The sequence below is a fragment of the Sturnira hondurensis genome, unplaced genomic scaffold, assembly GCF_014824575.4.
Source record: "Sturnira hondurensis isolate 20B ecotype Veracruz unplaced genomic scaffold, ASM1482457v3 Scaffold0021143, whole genome shotgun sequence".
Classification (NCBI taxonomy): Eukaryota; Metazoa; Chordata; class Mammalia; order Chiroptera; family Phyllostomidae; genus Sturnira; species Sturnira hondurensis.
The window spans coordinates 31,956,291-31,979,579 of NW_028093774.1; the positions used below are offsets into that span (position 1 = coordinate 31,956,291).

The window sequence follows — 23,289 nt, forward strand, 5'->3', positions numbered from 1 at the left end:
AAGACCCCACTTTAGAATTTCCACGTATTTACTGATTGGCATGATTGGGACTTTAAGCCATTGATTGAGACCTAGTATGGTGACTGGCAGGCATATAGCAAGTATTCAGATTTTAAGTTTCCATCCATGTCTTTTAGTCAGGAAGAAAACATTCATGTATGGACTGTAAAGATATGTTAAGAAATAATATTGAAATCATTAATCTTGCCTTTCAGAGAAGAAATCTCAAGTATTAAAAAATTCTCTTTAAAGGGGTTCATTAAAAAAAAAAATCAGCCTCTGGAGACAACTGACAAATAGTAACCAGCAGCTAAAAGGCAACTGGACAGCGTTGCTTTAAATCTTGGTTGCTTCCCAGACTACAAGGGAATCTGCCTTACCAACTTCCAGGCAACAAAAAATAGTGTGTTGAATAACACACATGGGTTTGGAGCAAAAATAACAAAAACAAAGCTCAGACGGCAGGCCCGTCTCTGCACACTCAGGAAGGGAAGGACTTGATTCTCTGATGTCGTTCCCGCTGCTGCTCTTTTCAAAAAGCATTTATTTCAAAACGCCTCATGTTGAGGGCCAGATTTAATTCCAGCTCATTGTTAACCACGTTAAAAAAAAAAAAACAAAAAAACCCACTTCAGTGGAATTGACTCTCGTTTGTGGCTCAGCCTGTGATTTTAGTCTTTAACTAAAACAAAGTTTGATTCCTAGGCATCAGGGCTTCCAGCACCAAAGGAAGGGGTTAATGTCTGCAGATTATTTTTAGCAGTTTTTAAAAAACAATGAAAATTTAATGCTCGTATTGAATTATCGACATAGTACTTTGTTGCCGGTTCCTTTTCCAGGACACATTTGGTTTCGACTTCTGCTCTCCTTTTATGAAGTCTCACGGAACAAAGAAATGCAGTATTTATTGCAAGCTCTCATTTATTTACAGTTTTACCTGGGCCGTTTTACTTGTTCACTTACCAGCTTGTTAAGAGAGTCTATTTTTGCCCTGAAACATGTTAGATCCACGTCAGACTACTCAAAAAGGGGGAGGTGGTGTGCAAAGTTTAGGTGGAATCTATAGAAATTCAAATAACTATCTGCGTTTATTTGACTGAACACCAAAGCACCAACCCTGTCTGTCTTTGGAAATTGTTGACCTGCTCTGTAGCCTACGTGAGTCTTTTACATCCTTCGAGACTGAGCCAAGTCCCTTCAGTGGCGTGCAGCTGCCCTGACCAGGCTCTGCTGTAGTGGAAGGACGTCCTCTGGACCCGAGAGGTCTTCTTTCCAGAGCCTGGAGCTAGCCCGACGGGAGTCTTGTGGGTGGATGGGTGTTCGCTGTCTTCCCACAGCAGCTGCAGGCACTGCTCTTTTTGTCAGCCTCTGTTTTGTGGAGTCCTGCCCTTCCCGTGCTGTGTTTTCCACTAATATTTCCAGTTTGACGTACAGGTGGGACAGAAGAAAGAGCATTTTACTAGGCCATTTTCATATGGCTGTGGAATAAGTACAAGACATTTAAAATTATTTACATTTCTGAACCTCAGTGGTCTCATCAAGGAGTCATATAGATTGTGGATATTCATTGCAGTATTGTTTAAAAAACAAAACAAAAGAATAGACGACAACATAAATGTCCAGCATAAGGGAAATGCTGAAATGAATTTTGGAGTATTCATTTTGTGGAATATTGACTTTTAATAATGTAAGGTAGATCTCTATATACCTAAATGGAAGTATAACCTTTGTAGAACAGAGTGTACATATATAACTATATACAATATATACATATATACACACACAAGTATGTCCATATGTATAAATAGTGCATGTAAATGTATATATACACAGATATATATGTAGGTCTATCTATAGAATATATATGGCCCTGGCATGGAATATATGTGTGTATATATCTTGTATTATATATATTCTAGCTGGTATAGTATATATAGATATGTATATTTATCTGCTACAGTATAAATAAATATAGGTAATTAATCATATTTGAATAGAAAATAATAAAATGTCCGCAGCTCCCCAAATAGTATCTATTGTTATATCTGAGAAATGACAGGCAGGGGCAGGCATAGCGACTCTTCCTTTTAATTAATATATTTCAGTGTTTTAAAATATTTTAATAGTGACTATGTATTATTATTTTTATAATTGAAAAAGATCACCCACTCATTTGACATGACCTCCAAACCTGTATGCTGCCATCGTGGAAGTAAGTGTCATTGAACCGATGGTTCAAGTCACTTCATGCTCTAAAACAGTCACCAGATGCTTGCTTCCTACCACCTCCATAAAGCTTTCTCCCCGGCTCCAGGGTCCCCGCCACCCCTTCTGGCCTGAGTACCCTCTGCCCTTCACATCTCCTGTTGGAGCCAGGATCTTCTACCTGTTACCAAGCCTTCACCATTGCTGCTATTTTTGTCCCTGAACTAATAACTTCCTAATGCTCCCCTCTAAAATCATATGTGTTTTCAAAGCCCCAGCGCACATCTCTCTTTCCTCATAATAGCAACAACCCTCTCCAAATCCCTAAAAACGCAATGGATTTTTGTAAAAACACAGTGCATTGATCGTCACGTAGGTAGGTTACACTAGAAAAATGCAGTATTGTCATCACCCCCTTAGAATGTGCAGTTGGTTGAAATTTTGCACTGTCAGAAATTATGCATGTTTTAAATTTATTGTTTATTATTTATTGTCCTCCTTCTTCCTGGGGATAAAAGGAGAGTGGGAAGAAATCATGATGTAGTTTCCTGACTAAGCACTCAGAGCCACTTGGATCAATACTTCCAAACTCTGGCACGTCAACAGCTGAGTTATTTTTCTCCTCTAAACAGAGTTTACTTTGGCCCATAGATCAGATAGCTCAGAGGAGCAAAATGAATGCTGTTGTTGATTAAGGACGTTAATCTTCCTTGTCACTTTCCTTGATTAGTATGGCTACCTCTGAGGTCCATTTTCTTTATTCCAAGCACAATAAATTTTTTACATTACAGTGTTTTGATCTCAGTGGCGTGGGTGTGTATGTGCAAGTCAAAGGGTTTTGCCTTTGATCTAACCAAGTGATGTGTTCTGAATTCCAATTTTTGGCAGATTTGTTCCAAAATGTCATTTACTTGTTTCTATTCTTACAGCCTGTGTTCCAGCATGAGATTGTGTTTGAAATTAGGGATGCTCAAAGCCCAAAATTGAATTTCAAATACCCTGTGACTAGCAGAACATAGGACTTGGATTTTGAAAGCCTGGCGGGTAAGGCACACTGTACGAAGGCAAATGGTAACCAATGACAATTGTGTTTTGAAACAAAAGCATTCTCTTTGCCCACATGCCTCAAAAAGGTCCAGCCTGTGAGTTTTTGAAATCCACTTTGATGCAATCTTGGTAAAACTTAAGTCCTAGAACACACACTTTCTTGCCACAACCAGTTCATTTATATAAGAAATGAGTGTTGATTAACCGTTGAATCTACTGGGTGCAGAGATGGGTTCTTTCTACGTCATTAGCTGGGCCGTGACTCCAGATTCAGATCCGTCTAGCTTTGCTTGAAAAGACAGCCACAAACCAGCTGGTCTCCTTTAATCCTCACAGAAATTCTGAGAATAGTGCTAATAGTGTCTGCTTTGGGGTCAGGTTGCCCTAAACCCAAATTTTGGGGGGTTCTTTTTTGGTTTTGGTCCTCAGAGCAAGTTCCTTCACCTCTCTAAGCTTTAGTTCCTTTATCAATAGCATGGGTGCGGTTAAAAACTGCCTCAGACTATTTAAATTTGAAGTGAAATAATCCGCTGAACCATCTCATTTAGTACATCGTGGATATTCATTGCAGTATTGTTTAAAAAACAAAACAAAAGAATGGATGACAACATAAATGTCCAGCATAAGGGAAATGCTGAAATGAATTTTGGAGTATTCATTTTGTGGAATATTGACTTTTAATAATGTCAATATTAAAAGTCAGCGCAAGGGCGCTCCGCTGAGGGAAGTAGTGAGATATGAGGTGCAGTCCATTCTCTTGGGAGCTCAAAGTGCGAGGGGAAAAAAGCATAAACGTGAAAGTGAGAATGAGGGGAGTTCTGGCCTGAGCCGTGGGCTGCAGAGGGGACATGTCTGTCTTCAAATCTTAGAACACTCGTCATGTGCAAGAAGGAGACTGGACTGGGGATTTCCATCATAGCTTGTGCAACATTATTACTATCATCCCACATTGTTTTCTTTTTCTTTGTTTATATAGTAATATGTGCATTTGGTTGAAAAGAAAAAGTATTTTAAAAAGTAAGTACAGTACAAAAAGTCTCTTCTAATTTTTTTACTCTTTATCCCATCCCACCCTGTAGTTAATAATTAGTTTATTGGGTATTCTACCAGTGTTTCTTTATTCACATATGAACAAGTACAAATAATACCTCATTTCCTTTCTTTTCTGACATGTGAGCTGGCATTCTATGTATCTGCTTCTGTATGGCTGTATCTATATCTGTAACACATGTTTGGCATTTTATTTATCCGCTAAACAATATTTATCTAGGAATCTTTCCATATCAGTATTACATGGAGATGGTCTTCGTTCTACTGTAGAATTATACAGTATTCTGTGGTAGAAGTCCATCATTTGTTTAACCAAGCCCTGATAATGGACATTTGAGTTTATTTTAATATTTGTTTTTTCAAACTGTACTGCGATGAATAACTTTGTTTACATTCATTTTGTAAATGTGCAGGTATACCTATACAATAATTTCTCTAAGTAAAATTGCTATTTCAAAGTGTAAATGCGCTGACAAATTGCCCACCTTAAGGGTTATATCATATTCCACTTCTGCCAGACCCCTCTCAGTGTGGGAGTGCCTGTTTCTCCCTAGCCTCATCAAAGAGTGTATTGCCAAAGTTTTTTAAATTTTTCACAATGTGGTAATGGAGAAATGTCATTTTAAGCTGGTATTAATATGAATTTTTATATTCTGGGGTCATTTATATTGCTTTTTCTATGCATAGTGTTTACTCTTCATTCATTTTCTAAAAAAATGAGCTGAAGATCTTTTTTTTTTATTTCTAGGAACTCTTTATTTCTAGGAACTCTAGGAACTCTTTATTTCTAGGAACTCATATTAGGGACATGAGCCCTTTATGTGTGGTCTTGTTTTTTAATAATTTGAGGTGCCTGTTTCCAGTCATAGACTTTGAAGACAAACATGGGACTAAAGGCTGGAAACAACAGTGAGGTGTGTTTAAGTTCAAACTTGATAATGAGCCCTTGATATGTGATTCTCAGTGCTTTGATTTTACCATCTCATTTAGTCTTTACAGGAACCCCATGAGGTGAGGATCATTATTAGCAGGTGAAACTGAAGTGCGAAGGCATTAGGAAATCTGCCCGTGATCACACGGCTAGTAAATGGTGGAGTCAGGATCCAAAGTCATGTATTTGACTCCACAGTCTAGGCTCTTGACTACAACACTTATTAGTAATTAGGTTTGCATAGCAGTATTTCTACCAATGGAAATATTCAAACGAAGGTTGGAAGATGGTTAGTCCCGAGCCTTGTGGATGAGATCATAGGATAGAAAGAGGGGACTGGATTAGACAACTTCAAAGAACCCTTCCAATGCTTCTGTATTTTCTTCTGAAAATGGTATGCCTGACAAGAAAGATGAATCAGGATATGACATGTGAGGGCTCTGTATGGGACCACCCTGCTCCAATTGTGATCCTCCAAGAGACCCTGCCACCCATCAGCATGACTGCCACAAGCAGCCAGGGGCACCTGAACTTCCAGTTACAAACAGTGGCTTCGTGGTGCATGTTCATGACACACTTGGTTATTGAGCCTACATTAGTATGGGAATGTCCTTCATTTTGGTGCTTTGCACCCGGTGAATGTTCAGTGAACCTTTTTGATTGGATTAACACAGGATTGGTGGTAAAGTACTTATTCTAGGAGCTCTTAAGTATGACTCAGTCGGATAGAACAGGGAAATACTTATCCACTCTGTAGTTACTAAGCACAAACTATGTGCAAAGCACAGTGCCAGAGACTCGGGGAGATGAAGAAGCAAAATCGGGGCTGTCCACCAGTGTAATAGAAAACATAACTGGCGACAAAGGCAGAAGACCCCATGAGCCCCAGGTGACTGGCCACAGCCCTTGGAGAGTGGAGAGGAGGGAGACAGCATCGAGGAGCGGGCTGTCGGGGGAGACTCCCTGGAGAAGGTGAGGTGTCACCAGAAACTTTGTATGGATTCGGGAGAAGTGAAAGACCTTTCATTTGAGGGGGGAGGCTTAAGTAAAAGCATAGAAGTTAAAAATCTCATGCCTGTGGGCTTGAACTCTGTGTTTCTTGAGCAACCTCAGACATAAAATTATAAAGGTACATCGGGAGCTCATTGATGAGGACCCTGAATTCCAAGCCAACAACAGATGGACAGAGATGTCCACTAACGACTCTGGAATAGAGAAGTGACATGGTGCAGGTAGTGTTTTAGGGAGATGAGTGTGTCAGTCATGTGCAGGGTGGCGCATGGGAGAGGCGAGGCCGAGAGCGGGAGAACACAGGAAGCTGTCACGGTTATTTCAGCAGAAGATGATAAGGGTCCAGCTGGGAAGAGAGGGGAAACATGCATGTAAAAGAAGTTGTGGGGCTTAGCTAGATGATTCTATGTAGGAGGAGGAAGCAAAAGAACCGTTAAAGTACCAGCAGAAATTTATAGTAAACATTTCTGCTACTACTCACATACCTAGCACCAAGGAAGTGTGACCAAGAACAAAATTATCTTTTCCTTTGGAAATCAGAGAACAAAATTCTATCAACAAATATAAGTAGGTTGGGGCAGCTTTTTCTTTTATTACAAAAGTAATTCTTTGTGGGGCAGAGGTCACTTAGAGCTTTGTATGGAGAGCATTGACTGCATCTAAATGAGGTAGGAGGCTTAGAGAGCGCAGGTGGTTGCGTACCTCTGGGGGTGTACTCAAACTGCTGGACTGCACCCTTGGAGTGCATCTTACGGTTTGTGAATTATAAATCAACACAGGTGTTATTTTAAAAAAGCAGCGAGATTCTCGGTCAAGTTTTAAGTCCCTTTTCTTAAGATCTAAGTAAATTTTGAATAAATATTTACCTATAGCCTCCCTCCCCAAAGGATTATCCCCCAAAGAAGGCCATAGAATCACATTTCCGCTCTTGGACAGCAGGCAAAAAGTATCTCACACATCCAGGCTCATCAGAACTGCTGCTCCCGTTCCATCTCGATGCTCTGCAGCTTCCTTCTCCCCAAGGCACTGCTGAGGACTCTCGGGGAAACCTAGACAGTGTTTTGCCTGCCAGGTCGTGTTTTTTCCTCTAACAGAATTTTCTGTTAAAGTGAAAACTCTGTACTGCAAGCCCTGGCTCTTCAGAAGGGAAAGAAAACCCCAAACCTTGCTCAATCCGTTTTTATTAAACACCAATTTGGCAATCCCAAACAGCTAAATCTATCATTCTGGCAGGCAAGCTTTAAATAAGGCAGAGAATTGGAAAAAGACAGAGTAGTCACTCATGGTCTTAACCCCCCAAGCATGTCATCAGCGATGGCTTAGAGTCTTTTGCTGGAGAATGCAGGCTCATTTTTTTCTTTTTTACCCTATTAACTAATTACATAGATAAAATTGTAAAAAGTGAGTGTACCTGGGTTTCTCAGTACCCATTTGTCATGTTAATTCACAGGCCACTTAATTTCAGAAGGAGAATGTTTTCCAGGAGACATAGAGGTTCCTGGAGCCTCCCTGGCATATCCATTTATTAGATGGCTGTGTTGTCAAGTGCGTCACAGCCTCCACACTGTGCAGCTGCTGATTTCCTAGCACCCAGAGAGATGAGTGGGAGTTTCGGGGAGAGAGCCGCAGAGCCTAACCTCTGGGCAGGCGACCACCATCCATCACACAGGCAGCCCGAGGGCAAGGGATTCTGGGAAAAGTGATTGCAGTACACTCCCGGGTCTCGGGCTCTGGTCTTTAATTCTTGGTTTTAAATGTTTATCTCTCTACACTCCCACCACCATTCCAGTTTCTTTTAAATTGTGCCCCTCCTTTAAAAATATTTCTTAATGTAATGGGACCAGTGTCCCCTGTGCCTATTAGTATTGGCTCTATTCCAACAATAATTGGTGTTTTTGGTTTGTTTTTAATCCAGATACTTCTGTAATGGAGCTTATCTACCTCTGTGCTCAGAGAACCTTTTGGTGTAATCGTCTTCCTTCATGGCATCCTCTCTGCTTCCATTTCAGAGTAGTAAGCGGGGTTTATGGAGTTATAGGGGTGTCATCGTAAACAACAGGCCCTTATCTTTACCCTGAGGGGTCAGAATGAGCTCCATCCTCGAGGGAGAAAGCTCATCCCTGGGCACTGAACACTCTCGTTTCGTTATTGTCTGTTGTCTTGGTGCATTCGGCTTTTCACACTCGAGGCTGTCGTCCCCACAGTTGTGACAGGATCTGTGTCAGTAGCGTTATTAGAAAGGACTTAACAACCAACCACCTGCTCGTGGAGCTCTGCAGGCAGCACCGGCCTCGCAGTCTGGGACGCTGGCATACAAGGGCAGCTTGAGTGCAGATTGGCTGCATTCAGTTCCCTCTGGCCCCAACTAGCCTGACCGCATGTCCCTAGAGATGAAGTACCAAGCCAATAGACAGTGGTAATGTGTTGCAAATGGTGAGTATCCTCCTTTCAAAGTAGAGGTAAAAATAAAATGCACAGCAATCATTTACTGAGTGCATATTACATGCCAGGCAGAGAGCTAAGTGCGTCATCTCATTTAATCCTCATAACGGCCCAGTAAAGATGGGAACTATTATTGCCCCCATTTTAAAAATCAATACACTGAGGCTCGGAGAGGCTGAGTTGCTCAGGGTCTCACCACTGGCAGCAGTGGAGTCTGAATACAAACCTGAGCTGCCGGCTGCCAGCCAACCGAGTGAACTTGATTCTGAGAATGAGTTAGAATTAAGAACTAGAATTTTGGGATTGAAACTTTCCTTGGGGAAGGTAAAACCACATTCAGCAGATCATCTTTGCCATCTCATTCCTTGGAATTCCCAGAGAATTAAAGAAAACCCCCACCCTTTACGAGGTTCCTGAATTTGTCTAACTCACCACGATCAGCATTTCTGAACTAGAGCACTGGGGGCTACAGAAGGCTGATTGTTATCAGCACATGTGGTTGAATGGCAATAATTTGAGCTTATTTTCATCCTTCTTCCACTTACCTTTTGACTAGAAATCATGACCAATGGATTCTTCAGTTTTTGTTGTAAGAAATTCCCTGAAAAATTACTTGTAAAATGAAAATTTGAAAAATCAATCCCATTTAAATGCATCCAGGTAACTGAATTTGTGGTCCCCCCCTGTCCAGTCACCTCCTGAGAGGGCCTCTGTGGGCCTGCCCCTTGTGTATCTTCCTCCACAGGAATCGGACTTCTAGGTGGCTAGGGAAGTAGCCAGGGAGAAAGAAGTCAGATGTTCCAAGGAATCCTGGGTTACATAAAGAAAGCAATAATTTCTGGGCTTGAGAAGGAAAGTGCTTTTCTTCAGTGGATTTGTATTTAACAGTGTAACAATATTGGTTCCTAGCCGGGGTAACTGGCTCATGCTGTCTTTCTCAGGTCCCGCGTCTGCCAGCTCTGCAGGAAGAGCTGACGAGAATTAATTGGCTTTCCTGAGCCTGAGGCTCAGCTCGCCTCTCAGTTCCAACGATCCCACAGGAACCTGCACTCACATAATTGACTGTCTCGAAGGACTTTCTGTTTTCAGGAGTTCTAACCGATAGGCACCCTGTAATGTATGTACATTTTCAATTCAATAAGTTGGAACCTTGAGAATCTTTCAGGGTATTTGGCTCATTTTAAGGAAATGGGACATGGCCACATTCAAAGTATTTACATTATTTGTTGCATTTATAAGTGTTCTGACATGGTCCCACTTAAATGTGTGGTTTACATAAGTGACTTTGTTTCTCTTCCTTTCCATTTTGTGCTGGGACCTCTGAATAAGACACAGGGGTAGGATAAGAATTTCCGGGGTGGAAATTCCTCCTAATTGTTGATTTTGTTTGTGCAAGGGTGTCCAATCTTTTGGTATCTCTGGGCCTCCCTGAAAGAAGAGTTGTCTTGGGCCACTCATTAAATACATTGCGACATGCAATCACAAATGTAATCTCATAATGTTTTAAGTAAATTTACTACTTTACGTTGGGCCGCGTTCACAGCCACATCCTGGCTGCATGTGGCCCATGGGCCGTAGGTTGGACAGCTCCAGTTTTATAGTCTCCTTTTTAGTGTAGATGTACTCTAGATTCTACTCCCTTAATAGTTACTGTACATCTGGGAAGCTCCTATATGCTGTGGGACTACCTAGGGAAAATTATATTGATTCAGTTTTACAATAAGGAAGGAGTAAAGGATTTTGTGTCTGACTACAGTGGCAGCCAATCAGTACAAAAATCACAGCAAGTTGGGAGGGACTTTTCACCAAATGCTGGTTTTTGCCTGGACGGACGCTGGGCCCATCTCTACCTGACTGCCCACGGGGGTCAGAGCACTCTCATTCCTGAGATGCAGCTCTGTCCCTTTGTTGGAAAACTTGAATTCTAGACTGGTCTTTCACTTGATAGACTGAACACATTCTCTTTCTAACTTGTATCAGTTTGTCCTAGTTTGTTCTCAGTAGCTACATAGGATAAGTCCACTGATTGATCCATTGGTTCATTCATTCATTCATTCATTCATTCATTTTGTGTTGGGTACCTACTGTACAATACAGTGTGCAAGCCATGAGCATCAAACTCCAGGAGCTGACAGGTCAAACATAGAGAAGTTGTATGTCACACATGCCACATGAGCGGTATAATTATGTGCTGGAGGAAAGATGAGGGGGAACAATAGGAAGGGGGGGTCAAGTCCTGACAGGTGCAGTCAACAAACTCATTGTGGAGGAGGGGCATTCAAAGCTGCTTAACTTGAATGGCTTGCGGTTGAAAGTCAGAGGTTTGGGGGTGGAGACTGGAAGGATACAGTGTTGGAGAAGTGATGGGGAGTGGAATCACTCCCCATCAGAGGAGCTCAGAGTTGGAATTGGGGAGTGAAGGGGCTCAAAAAGCTGGTGGAGTGCGAGTGAGATGGTGAAGAGCAGTGGAGACAAAGTTGTGAGGCCAGATGGCATTCACGTTGTCTCAGATGCCAGGCTGCAGAGGTTAAGGGTTATCCAGTAGCAGGGCAGAACCCTCAGGGGAACCCAGCTGCTGAGTTGTGGTTAGTGCGATAACTGGTATCTGGAGACGGTGGGCTGGAGGGCCACGCACCATGCCAGATCTAGGTGCTAAGGGCCAGGAGCCCTGTGGTGGCCTCTGTAGTAGAAGAAGCAGTGAGTGAGAGCTGAATGATAATTACTGTGTCACAGCCCTGACACTGCCTGCTGTGCGTTTCCCAGGAGAGCATTCCCTTCCCCACCCCCACCCCTTCAGACAATTTGTATCTGTGGGCAAACCCCTCCTTACTTCCCGGTGAACAATTACTTATTAACAACTGGTAGTGGTTCCAGGTGATTGTGGTAGAGAATCCCAGCATGCACATGTCTGTAATGAAGTATCTCAAGACCGATTTCCCTGCTCCAGTGAAGTCTGCAAGTAGGCTGAGCCCAAATAATGAAAGAAGCTTTAAAATTCTTTAGGATAAAGGTATGTGTGCACACATGGATTTAAGTTCATTGGCTTTTTCTTTAGTGGTCTATATATGGTAGGCAATAAGGCTCATCATTAATATTATTCCTTTGGCTGTTGAGCTTTTTTGGGGGGGTCTAAATTGAAAAGGGGCAGCCACAGGCAAAGGAAGTACAATTAGAAGCTTTACTGAAATGTACAGGTTTGAACTGCTTACAAATATAGGCCACTTGCTGAGTGACGGGAGTATCGTTAGTAATTTAGGGGAATCTCCCAGCCTGTCTTCTCACACAATCCTGTTACATGTGCTTAATTCTAAAATTTATACTTTTCAATTTCACAAATATTTATTGAATGCCTACTATGTACCAGGCCCTGTTCTAGGTGTTGAACTATATTAATGAACAAAATAGTCAAAGATTCTCACGTTCATGGAGCATGCTTAGCAAAGGAAGACAGTCAACACATAAGAAATTAATTCATCAACTAATTGATTGATTATTTGGTATATGAGGAGGAGACAAATGATACGGAAAAAGAGAAAAGGTAGAGAAGGCTAGGGGGAAACAGAGTAGCCAGGGAGTGGGGAGGCAGGGCAGGTTGCAGTTTTGGATGGAGTGGCCATTGCCTTCCTTCCAAAAGTGGGCTTTGCATCAGGAGCTGGCTGGGAGGGGGTCGGTGCACAGGAATCTGTGGGGAGAGGAGTCCCAGGAAAGAGAACAGCCAGGGAAAAGGTGCTGAGGCGGGAAAGTGCTAGAGTGGAGAAGAGGCTTTGTGCTTTTTTCACTTCCCTTAGACAAACAGGGGCTTGTGCAACTCAGAAAAAAGCCAGGAAAATCCAAATGTTAAGTTTATTGGTCATGATGCTGGATTCAACATTGCTTTTAGAAAAAGGAACTTTGCAAACTGATTTAAAGAAGGTACAAAGGACGTGGGAGGAGGTTCCCGACACCTAGACTGCTGGGGTTTGAATCCTGGCTCTGCCTGGGAACTCCTGGATGAGTTATTTAGCCTCTGTTCCTCAGTTTCCTCATCTGGAAAGTCAAGCTAATAATAGTAGCAATCTCCTAAGATTGCTTTGGTGATTAAGTGAATCAATATTACTACAAAGTTTGGAACTATGCCTGACACACAGCAAGCACCCAAATATTAGCTGTTACTATTGTGTTACTGCAACTGTTACTTTGATGAGTTGGTGCCCTGTCTGGAATGTTCTTTGGGTATGTCTTAAGGGCTGTGTGTGTAATTGTGTGTATGTGTGAGAGGAGTTTGTATGTTCAGAGTGTGGGGCTTAATTTATAAAACAGTTGTAAGAATTAGGTAAAATTCAACTGTTTAGCATTTAGCAATGCCCTAACAAACATTAGCTTTCTTTCTGACCACACTTTACAGCCAAGAAAAATAATGGAGGGTTTTCCTCTTCTGCCTATTAATGGATGTTTGGCTGGCCTGTGAGTGGAATGAAGACCCGGTGAAAACGCCCCATAGATTCAAACTTGGAAACTTGTTTTGTCCTTGGTATCACCAATAGGACTAAGAAATTCCCAGTGGGTCATGGTGAATATCACTGGAAGGCAAAGAATGGGCAGTAGATGAATGAATGAGAGTGAAACAAAATGAGGAGGAAACTAAAGAAATAGGGAAGAGCACCATTAAAGTGGTAACGCTTTGGGATGAGTCCACTGGGAAACTCCGAGTCCCTTTCTCTGAGGACCCTTGGAAAGAGAAGGGATGGCTTCCCTCCAGGCAGAGCAGGCGTTCCCTGGAGAAAGGGCTGGACTAGAGGGTCTCCCGAGGCCTCTTCAAGCTCTAACAGGAGCCCCACTCCCCAGTCCACTCTCTAATTGCTGCCCTTACAGGCCTGAATTAGCCTACATTTCCACCTCTGCGTAGATAGTCATGAGGATTTTGACGTATAAAGAGGGCTGCCGTTGCCCTGGCTGGTGTAGCTCAGTGGATTGGTGCACTGCGAACCACATGATCGCAGGCCTTCGAACCACATGATCGCAGTTCGATTCTCAGTTAGGGCACATGCCTGGGTTGCGGGCCAGTTCCCAGCAGGGGACTCACGAGAGGCAACCATACATTGCTGTTTCTCTCCTCCTCTCCTTCCTTTCCTCTCTAATGATAAATAAATAAAAATCTTTAAAAAAAATAAAGAGGGCTTCTGTTAAATAATGTTAAGTAAGACCAAGTCGTTGTGAACTAAGGTAGTAGATGTTGAAAATCAACTTTCTGGTCCTCTGGGATTTGTCCCTAACTTCTCTGGCCATGGCAGCTGTGTAAGCCCCTGCAGTTTGCTGCCAGGGACACACCAGGGCTGTGGGCTATCGGGGAGACAAGGGGAACGACGTGCAAGTGCTGAGAGGGAACTCTGTGGTCTGGAGGAGAAAGGATGCTGTCTTCACAGGGCAGCAGTGGGTGGTGGGGTAGGCAGGAGAGGGGACTGAAGCCCAGCACCCACTCACGGTCTGCCCATCTTGGTTCCTAGGCCTGGCAGATGGCTCCCGTGCCATGGATCATCCCTTTTCAACGGCATCAGAAGATGGGGAAGGAGCATGTTACACGTCTCTGATTTCCAACATCTGTTACCCACCTCAGGAGGATTCTACGTATTTCACTGGAATTCTTCAGAAGGAAAATGGCCACGTCACCACATCAGAGAGCCCCGAAGAGCTGAGTACCCCCGGACCCTCTTTAGCAGATGTGCCTGGGACAGAGCCTCATGGCTTATTTAGTTCTGATTCTGGAATAGAGATGACTCCTGCAGAGCCCACCGATGTGAACAAGATCTTAGCAGACCCCCTGGACCAGATGAAAGCAGAAGCTTACAAATACATGGACATAACCGGGCCAGGAGAGGTGAACTCTCGGGAGCAACCTCACCCCAAGTTGGAAGAGAAAGACTTGGACTTTAAGAATATGGATACTGAAATCTCAACCAAATCTGAAAAGGTCCATGAACCAGCTCCTGTGGAGGGGAAAATCCTCAAGGACCATTTATTTGAAGAATCAACCTTTGCTCCTTATATAGATGACCTCTCTGAAGAGCATCACAAGGCCTCCCTGGTCACTGCCCCCGTCAAAATCACGCTGACTGAGATTGAGCCGCCTGTTGAAACTGCCACCCAAGAGGAGAGTCCGGAGAAGCAGGATATCTGTCTGAAACCGAGTCCTGACACAGTCCCCACTGTCACTGTCTCAGAGCCTGAAGATGACAGCCCAGGCTCCATCACTCCTCCATCTTCTGCAACAGGTAGGGAAACTGCTCCTCCCTGTCTTGGGAAAAGCCAGCACATGGAAATCTGAATGCTAAGGAATCGGGATTTGCTTTCACGTTTCATCTTAACTAATTTAATTAGCATACAGCTTTTCTAGTCTTGTGCCCATTGTACAAAGTTTGAGATTTGGGATATTCCTTGAAGTCCTGCCACATTTGCTTTGTATAAAGTTTTCTGTTTCACTGAGGGGAAGGAGCAACACACTAGAAACACTAAAACCCTCACATGGGCCTGCTGTTCAGAGCAGAATGGGGGGCACCACCTGCTTCTAGGGCGGCTTTCCTCCCAGGCCTCGTGGAAGCACGTTGCCTGCTCTGCTGAGACCAGCTGAGTCACCTTGGTCAGGACCTTTATCTCCCTGGCCTCAGATCCAGGTCAGCACAAGGAAGGGAGAGGTGGGCCTCAGGGACTCTTGGAAGGTCATGGGCAGTGAGAGGCAACCTAACAGGACTTCTGCTCCCAGCCTTCAGTCTCAGCACTGCCATTTTTATCTTGTAGTATATTGGAAGATCTGCCTACAGTTTAATTTTTTTAAATAATTTTTTATTTAATTCTTGTTCGAGTACAGCTTTCTGTCTTATATTCCCAACCCTGCCCGCCCCCCGCCCCATGCTCCCCGCCTCCCTCCCATTTCCGCCCCCCACCCTTAGTTGTTGTCCATGTGTCCTTTATACTTGTTCATGTGAGTCCATCCTACAGTTTTATTTTTTTAACAAAATTATTTATTTGGATAGAATTTTTAAAATTCTAAAATTCACTAAGTTGTGATTTTATTCAACTTGAATGTTCTGCTACTCTGACTCAAGGCAGGGTGTTAAACCACACTCTCAGTACTTCCTCTTACATGCGAAGGGAGCTCCTCTACCTGGAGAAAGGCCAGAGTGGTAGTAGGAGCGCCCCGTCCCCTTTGTCCTGTGTGTGTTTTTGTCCTGTGTGCATCTCTCATCTGGTATGCATCTCTCATCTGGTGTGCATCTCTCGTCTCGTGTTCACCTCCATGCAGTGTTCACCTCCCATCCTGTGTGCATCTTCCATCCTGTGTGCATCTCCACCCCATGTACATCTCCATCCCACATGCATCTGTATCTCGTGTGTATCTCCATCCCATGTGCATCTTCATCCTGTGTGCAAATGCCCATGAGGCATCAGGATGAAGAGGACAGTTTGAGGGCTTCAGATCTTCCCCTGCCTCTAGTGACCGACATCCTGACCCTACCCAAAAGCAATCTACAAAACTTTTTGATTCATAGAAAGTGATTTTCAGTACCTCAGGTGAATGAGCTTCCGCTGAATTCTTAAACAGATCCCAAACTGCAGGATTAGGAGTGATTGCTCTAAATCCTGATGCTATAGTAAGGCCAAGTGTTAAAACAGAGTGGACCTAATGGAAGTACCTCCTGCCCTGTTTCTTTAAAGAGTTAGCATCACTTTCTCCCCTTCCCCAGCCTTGTCTCAGAATCATTCAACTATGAAGCTCCAAGAGTCTCAAGGATGCACTGCACCAAGTCTCTGATTTTCCAATTTATTCACTTACTCAACAAACACTTTCTACACACGTTGTTTTGGTAGGTCACTCTACGAAGTACTGCTGATAACAGATTTTTACAAAACAAATACAAATCAGTCCCCACCCTGTAGTGGGCAATTGACCAGGAAAAGAGTCAAACTCTGGTGTGATCTGTGTTCTGAGCGAGGGAAGCCTAGAGTGCAGAGGAGCATCAGGGTCCAACAGCTCCCCAGGTGAACTGAGAGACCTGAAGTGGCTCTTAAAGCAGCAGGAGGAAATAACGCAGGTAAAGGGGAGGGATGGCCTTCCAATCTGAGAAGGTGCAAGGACAGAAGGTGTGAGGGTACAGTGAACTTATCATAAAATGTGAATCAAGATTTGATTGTGGTGACAAATAAGGAAGCTGAGGCCTCAGGTGAATTAGCTATGACTTGTCCCTATCTACAGCATGAGGTAGGGGCATAGCTGAGTCTCAGGGCCTCCCTGCACTCTTTCTGGCAGTGCATTGTACAGCCCCTCTGTTATTCCGGACACTGTGAAGGTGTACGCTACATTATCAGCTGTGCTCTACAGAGCTCCAAGGTTGCCTGGTGGTCAGTCCAGAGAATTTCAGCCAGTCTTTAGGGAGAGAGAAATAACCAGCATATAGAAGCCCACTTACATGGCACATGCCTCATGTAAAAAATTGCAGTTTACAAAGTTGATGAGAAAGACTTGATATAGGGTTCATTAATTATTATTAGGGTATTTTTTACATAGCCATGACTCATTGGGGTTCTGGAGCAACTCCAAGAGAAAACAAAGACAGATCTGACTCATATAACCTTGGGGTTTTATGATCTTGAGTTGCCCGCTTCGTGGCATGGAGTTAGGGCAATGGATTTCTCGGTAGTTGCTCCAAATAAACATTCTAAGCAAGGTTTATTCAAAAAGGAGTAAGTCCCTTGTCCCATTACTCAGCTCCTCTCTCCACCCATTCTCCACATCATGATACCTGAGTCATAAAATAACAAGTGAGAATAAAATTAATAGAAGAGACAGAAGGAATCAGCCAATCACTGGGGTCTTTCTCCTTACTCTTTTTATTTCAAAAGTTTAACCTAACCCCCTTCCCAGCATGTGTGACCCTGGCTTCATATGACCCTCTGCCCATAGACACCGGACGGTTTGGGCTTCACTACCTCTCTGGGGTCTTGGGTCGCTCTGCCATTTCCAGTGCCAGCAGATAAGACAAACACCAAGAATTACATAAAACCTACATACAAGCTGAGGGAAAGGAAAACATTCTAAACAAAAGGAATGCTGTTTATCATCATTTGATAAATAAGGAAATCATCAGTTCTGGGGAACACTTCTAATTATGTGAATTATGAATCAGGAGAAATTCTAGTTTAGAACAGTATTAGCCACAGACCCTGAAGCTTAAGCAAGGAGTCCAGTCTGTTTTCTTCAAGTCCAATAGATTACTTCATTTTGTAACTTCCTGCAACATACTTAACTATTTTTATCTCATTAAATAATATACCATGAAGTACAGAGGTAAAAATTCTTACGTATCAGGTATTGAAAGTATCTTCTCAGCAAAGATCAGTCAAGAGAACAGGTGAAGCATTTTAGAGAAATGGTCATTGTCCGGACGCACCAGACCACTGACCCATCAGCATCGTGTGGCTTCACCAGACCACTGACCCATCAGCACAGTGTGGCTTCTGGCACCAGCGCACCACCTAGAATGTGTCAGGGCAGTCACGGGTGTTCTTTCAGGTGCTAGCCTCAGAATGGCCAATGATTGAGTGATCATTATTAAGCCACCCAGCTTCCCTTTTTTTCTTTCTTAAAAAGAAAAAAGCAATAAAAAGTAAGTCGATTTTAATCTTAACTCTCTGAAAACTACTATTGCTATTTCCTTGCATTGGTGAGGTCTGTGGTTTTCCTACTCGTTTTCAAAATTTCATTCTTTTATTAAAAACTACTTATCGAGTGACTTCTCTATGTCAGACGTCGGTGGGGCACCAGAGACATCGCCGTACAAGATTTGTGAAGTCCCTGCCCTCATGGAGTTTACCTGCTAGTGAGAGGAGACAATTAAAAATAAACACGTAAATAAATAGTGTCATTTTATAAAGCGTGAGGGCTATGAAGAGCGACAGAGTGTTGGGTGTGAGGGGATCAGGGACGGCCTCTCTGAGGATGTGACCTGTGATCTGAGATCTTAATGAGGAGAAGGACCCTCACAATTCAAAGAGAGGGGCCCGGGTATGAAGGATAGCAAGTGCACAGGCCTAGGAATGTTGACAGAGTAGGTGTTTGGTTGGTCCTGGCAGTTTAGATGGTCAGACGGAAGCTTCCAACGTGGGAAACTCAGACGGACGTGAGCCGCAGGAGAGGAGGATATCCAAGACAAGGATTTCTTCCCCTGTCTCATCAATATAGCTCACTTTTCTGACATCCGTGTTTCTGGGTATGGAATTTCTGTTCATTTTACCCAGGTCACTCACCATTTCTGAGTGACCTCCAACACCCCGTTTTTTCTCACCCACCACATGAGCCAGACCCTAAATCTGTGGTTTTTCTCCCTTCAGTATCTCTTGAATTGTCCTCTGTTTCTACCCTTATGGGTAGAAAGACTCATCGGGCTGTTGTAACTCCTCCTCTCAATGATTACAGTATCCTCTTGATGGGTCAGAACCCCAAAGTGAACTGAGAGTTAGCAGTGAATTTAGGCAAGTGGAACAGAATCCAGATTGAAGAGGCACATTCATTCAGATTCAGCTAAATCCCCAAACCTCAGATGTTTAACATAAATAAAGTTCTCCCTCATACTACAGTCTAATACAGGTCAGGCAGCTTTATTGAGATATAAATCACATAGCATACAATTTGTCTGTTTCCATTTTAATGGCTTTTAATGGAATATGTGTATCTATCACCACAACAAATTTTAGAGTACTTTCATTACTCCCACCCACAAAAAAAATCCATTACCCCTTAGCCATCGTTCCCAAGCAGCTCTTGCTCACAGAATGGCCAGAGACCACAACCTGGGCTATTCTGAAGTAAGGCCCTGCTTTATGGCAAGGGAAGACCAAGTTCCCGAAAGCTGTTGTCATGGTGATCCCAGGTGGGCTCTGCAAAGGGACAGAAATATCCCCAAAGTTGCCAGTCAGGTTTTGGGATCATCAGGCAGAAGGCAGGCTTTCACAGAGGGGGCGGGGGTGATTCCCAGGTTTTCTTCTGCTCCAGAGGGGTTGAAGAGAGGGCAAAGAGGAGTGGTGGGCTGCCCATTAGAGGCCGGTGGGACTGTGCCCTGCGGCGGTCTGCACAGCCGGCCTGGTGGAACGGGCAAAGACTCTTTCACGTGGTTCCACCTAGTTACATTTTCTGCTGAAAACAAGTAAAATGATCATTTCTAATGGGAAATGTAAAGCTCAGAAATCAAATTGTACACAGGGATACAAATCAACTTTCTTTGTCGTATTAAAGGAGGGAACATGAACAGCAATGGGCAAGTAATAATGGATAATTTCCAGATTTGTTGATATTGGTGGGCCTAATTTAGAGAGTTGTATCCACCAGATTATCTGATGAAATCTGTGACATTTGAAAACTTCTCTAGGAGAATACATTAGAAATTAAAAACAATCACTTCTAGGGTCTGGGCCATGTTGAAACAAAAAAACTGAGGTGCTGCCGTTTCTAAGAAATTGCTGGGTCATTTTTTAAAGAGCTATATTAAGATAGATAGGTATGTAAAATGCTTATTAATTAGGCCATAACAGTAATTAGCCTTTTAGTTGAGGTGGCCTGTCTTTCCAGCCTAGCCCTGGAAACAAGACTATTTTAGGGCTAATCATATGTGTTTCTCAAGCAACGAGAAAACATCTCTCCTAATGGAACTTTGTTTTATTTCTTCTCTCTCTGTCCATCTGTCTGTCCATGTGTGTGCGCCTCTCCCGCTCTCCTTCGCTTTGTGGGACGACAGAACCATCTGCTGCAGAATCTCACGGGAAAAGCAGCATCTCGGAGGACGAGCTGATCGCTGCCATTAAAGAAGCAAAGGGGTTATCATACGAAACAGCTGAGAGCCCACGGCCGGCAGGCCAGGTGGCCCATAGGCCCGAGGCCAAGGCTAGGTCTGGGCTGCCCACCATCCCCAGCCCCCTGGACCATGAGGCCAGCAGTGCAGAGTCGGGGGACTCGGAAATAGAGCTGGTGTCTGAGGACCCACTGGCCGCAGAGGATGCACTGACCTCTGGCTACGTGACCTTCGGCCACGTGGGCGGCCCACCACCTTCACCGGCCTCACCTTCTATCCAGTACAGCATCTTGAGGGAGGAGCGTGAGGCTGAGCTGGACAGTGAGCTTATCATTGAGTCATGTGATGCATCCTCAGCCTCGGAGGAGAGCCCCAAGCGGGAGCAAGACTCACCTCGGCTGAAGCCAGGTGCCCTGGACGCCATCCGGGAGGAGCCGGGTTCCCGGGTTGGCGAGCATGCACCCAGCCGCCGAGGCCTGGATGAGCCAGGTCCCTTCCTTAAGTTTCCCTTGGCTGTCCCCAAAACTGGCCAGGAGCTGCCCTCTGGAGACAGAAACCCAGAACTGGAGGAGTCCCCAGTGCAACAGAAACCTGCAGAAGCAGCGAGTTCCCAGGAAAGTCCCATGGCCACAAAGATCCCTGGTCCTGACATCGCGCCCCCTCTGCTGTTTCTCAATAAGCAAAAAGGTAAAGAGACGACTTTCATAACTGAAGCAGCTTGTCTGCTTAGTGTGCTCTCTCTGGGTGTTTAGGGGTATTCGGCCCGGGGTTGGTTCGGGCTCAGCCCTGTAGTCATGTCCTAGTTGGTCAAACAGTTGAGCAGAGAACCAGTCTGGGGGGAGGGGGGGAGGAGAAGAGAATTCAGACGTCAGTGGCAGAACCACTCCCTCCGAGCAGCAAGCAGCGTGGCGCTGGGCTGGCAGAACCCACACATCCTCAGTGATGAGAGTCCTCCGTACTCTGCTGAATGGAGCCAGTGTGCTCCATTCACTCCAGGGCTTCCTTTCACTCCAGGGCTGAGTTTCCCCCTTTGGGAAGCGATAGGTGTGTGTATATATCTATATACACGCATACATCCATCCCAGGTTCATATACAGTTTTCTATCCCCTAAACAATGGGGAGTGACTGAAACCTTCCATTAGCACATCCAGTTTGCCAGCCAAGCTTTTCTTAAACGGGCCAGAGGGTCCCTGCTACCATTCTTTCTCTTACTCGAAGAACAAGGGAGTCAGACCTTGGCAATGCTTTTGTGTCCCAGGCAGTCAGGGAAGACCAAAGTCGGATTCAGAGTGTCCCTTGTCCCTAAGCAAGACCTAAGGTCACTAAATAATTTTTAACACTCACTTATAACTTAGAATGATTTTTTTTAAAGATTTTTATTATTTATTTATCTTAGAGGGGAAGGGAAGGAGAAAGAGAGAGAGAGAGAGAGATCAATGTATGGTTGCCTCTCTTGAGTCCCCTGCCGGGAACTGGCCTGCAACCCAGGCATGTGCCTTGACTGGGAATCGAACTGAGATCGTGTGGTTCGCAGGCCTATGCTCAATCCACTGAGCTACACCAGCCAGGGCATAACTTAGAATGATTTTAATTTGGCCATTATATTTTCCCCTGAGAAATCTGGAAGTCTACAAATGCAGGAAAAGTGGAAGTCATTCTTTTATCTTCCAGACATTGTATGTGGAAGGCATTCTCCTTCCAAAATCACCCACAACATCTGATTGTGTGATGGAATTCCGGAGAGCAATCCAAGAGTCAGGGCAGTAAATTAGGCCCCGGGCAGTCTAGGGAATGGGGTACATGGAGTGAAGGAGCGGACCTCTCCCCAGCTCCTGAGTGGAGAACACCCAGGTGGAGCTTTAAAGCAAACCCTACAGTGCAGCTTTTTTCAGGGTCCCCTCCCACGCATCTCCTCTGCTTTTTGTTTCTTTAGAAGTATTCTGCCTTTTGGGGATAAATGATTTCAAGGGTGCACCTTCCTTCCTGTGTGTACACTAACTTCAGTGATGTCAGTAGCAATTAAAGGGCTTCGTGTAAAAATAGAGGACAAAATCTTGCTTGTTAGAGATTGGAAGCTAGCTTCTACATTTTTAAAAATTAACACACGGGGATAGGGAAACCTGGAAAAATATAGTAAAACAAACTCAGAGGAATGCAGTAAAACAACCAGCCTAGGCCCTGGCTGGGCATGTCAGCTGGTTGGAGCACCATCCTGATGTGCCAAGGTGTTAGGTTCCATTCCTGGTCAGGGCACACGTAAGGGTCAACCAATGTCTCTCTCTTTCGCTCTTTTTCTCTTTTCCATCCCTCATTCTCTCTCTAAAAAAATAAATGAAGAAAAATCACCGTGTTGCATGGTTGCTGGTGGCTTAGTCACATGGCATTGGGTGGGGGCCCATGATTGACTTCTGATTTCTCAAATATATCTTCCCTGTGAGTTTAAAGTGTAGTTAGTGTGGATAAGGAGGATGTTTGGTGACACATTTAACACAGGGAGTGTGTATTTGTTAGGTAGCTGTTGACACCAATTTGGACCCTGGCCTGTGTGGCTCAGGTGGTTGGAGAGTCATCCCCTAAATGAAAGGTTATGGCTTTGATTCCTGGTCAGGACACATACCTAGATTGCAGGTTCGATCCCCAGTCCAGGTACACACAGGAGGCAACCAGTCGATGTTTCTCTCTCGAATCAGTGTTTCTCTCTCTCCCCTCCTCTCTTTCTCTCTAAAAAGCAATGAAAAAAAATGTCCTTGGGTGAGGATTAAAAAGTAAATTAAAAAATACAATAA

The 23,289-nt window shown here is 44.1% G+C and overlaps 1 protein-coding gene across 1 annotated transcript in view; it reads left to right on the top strand.

Annotated features, from left to right (window-relative positions):
• Window positions 1-23,289, top strand: part of RTN1 (reticulon 1) — a 172,350-nt gene that overhangs the window by 71,211 nt on the left and 77,850 nt on the right. Inside the window, exons 2-3 of the mRNA XM_037031492.1 lie at window positions 14,170-14,934; window positions 20,449-21,189. Of these exons, the coding sequence (XP_036887387.1) occupies window positions 14,170-14,934; window positions 20,449-21,189 (1,506 nt within the window). The remainder of the gene's footprint in view (window positions 1-14,169; window positions 14,935-20,448; window positions 21,190-23,289) is intronic.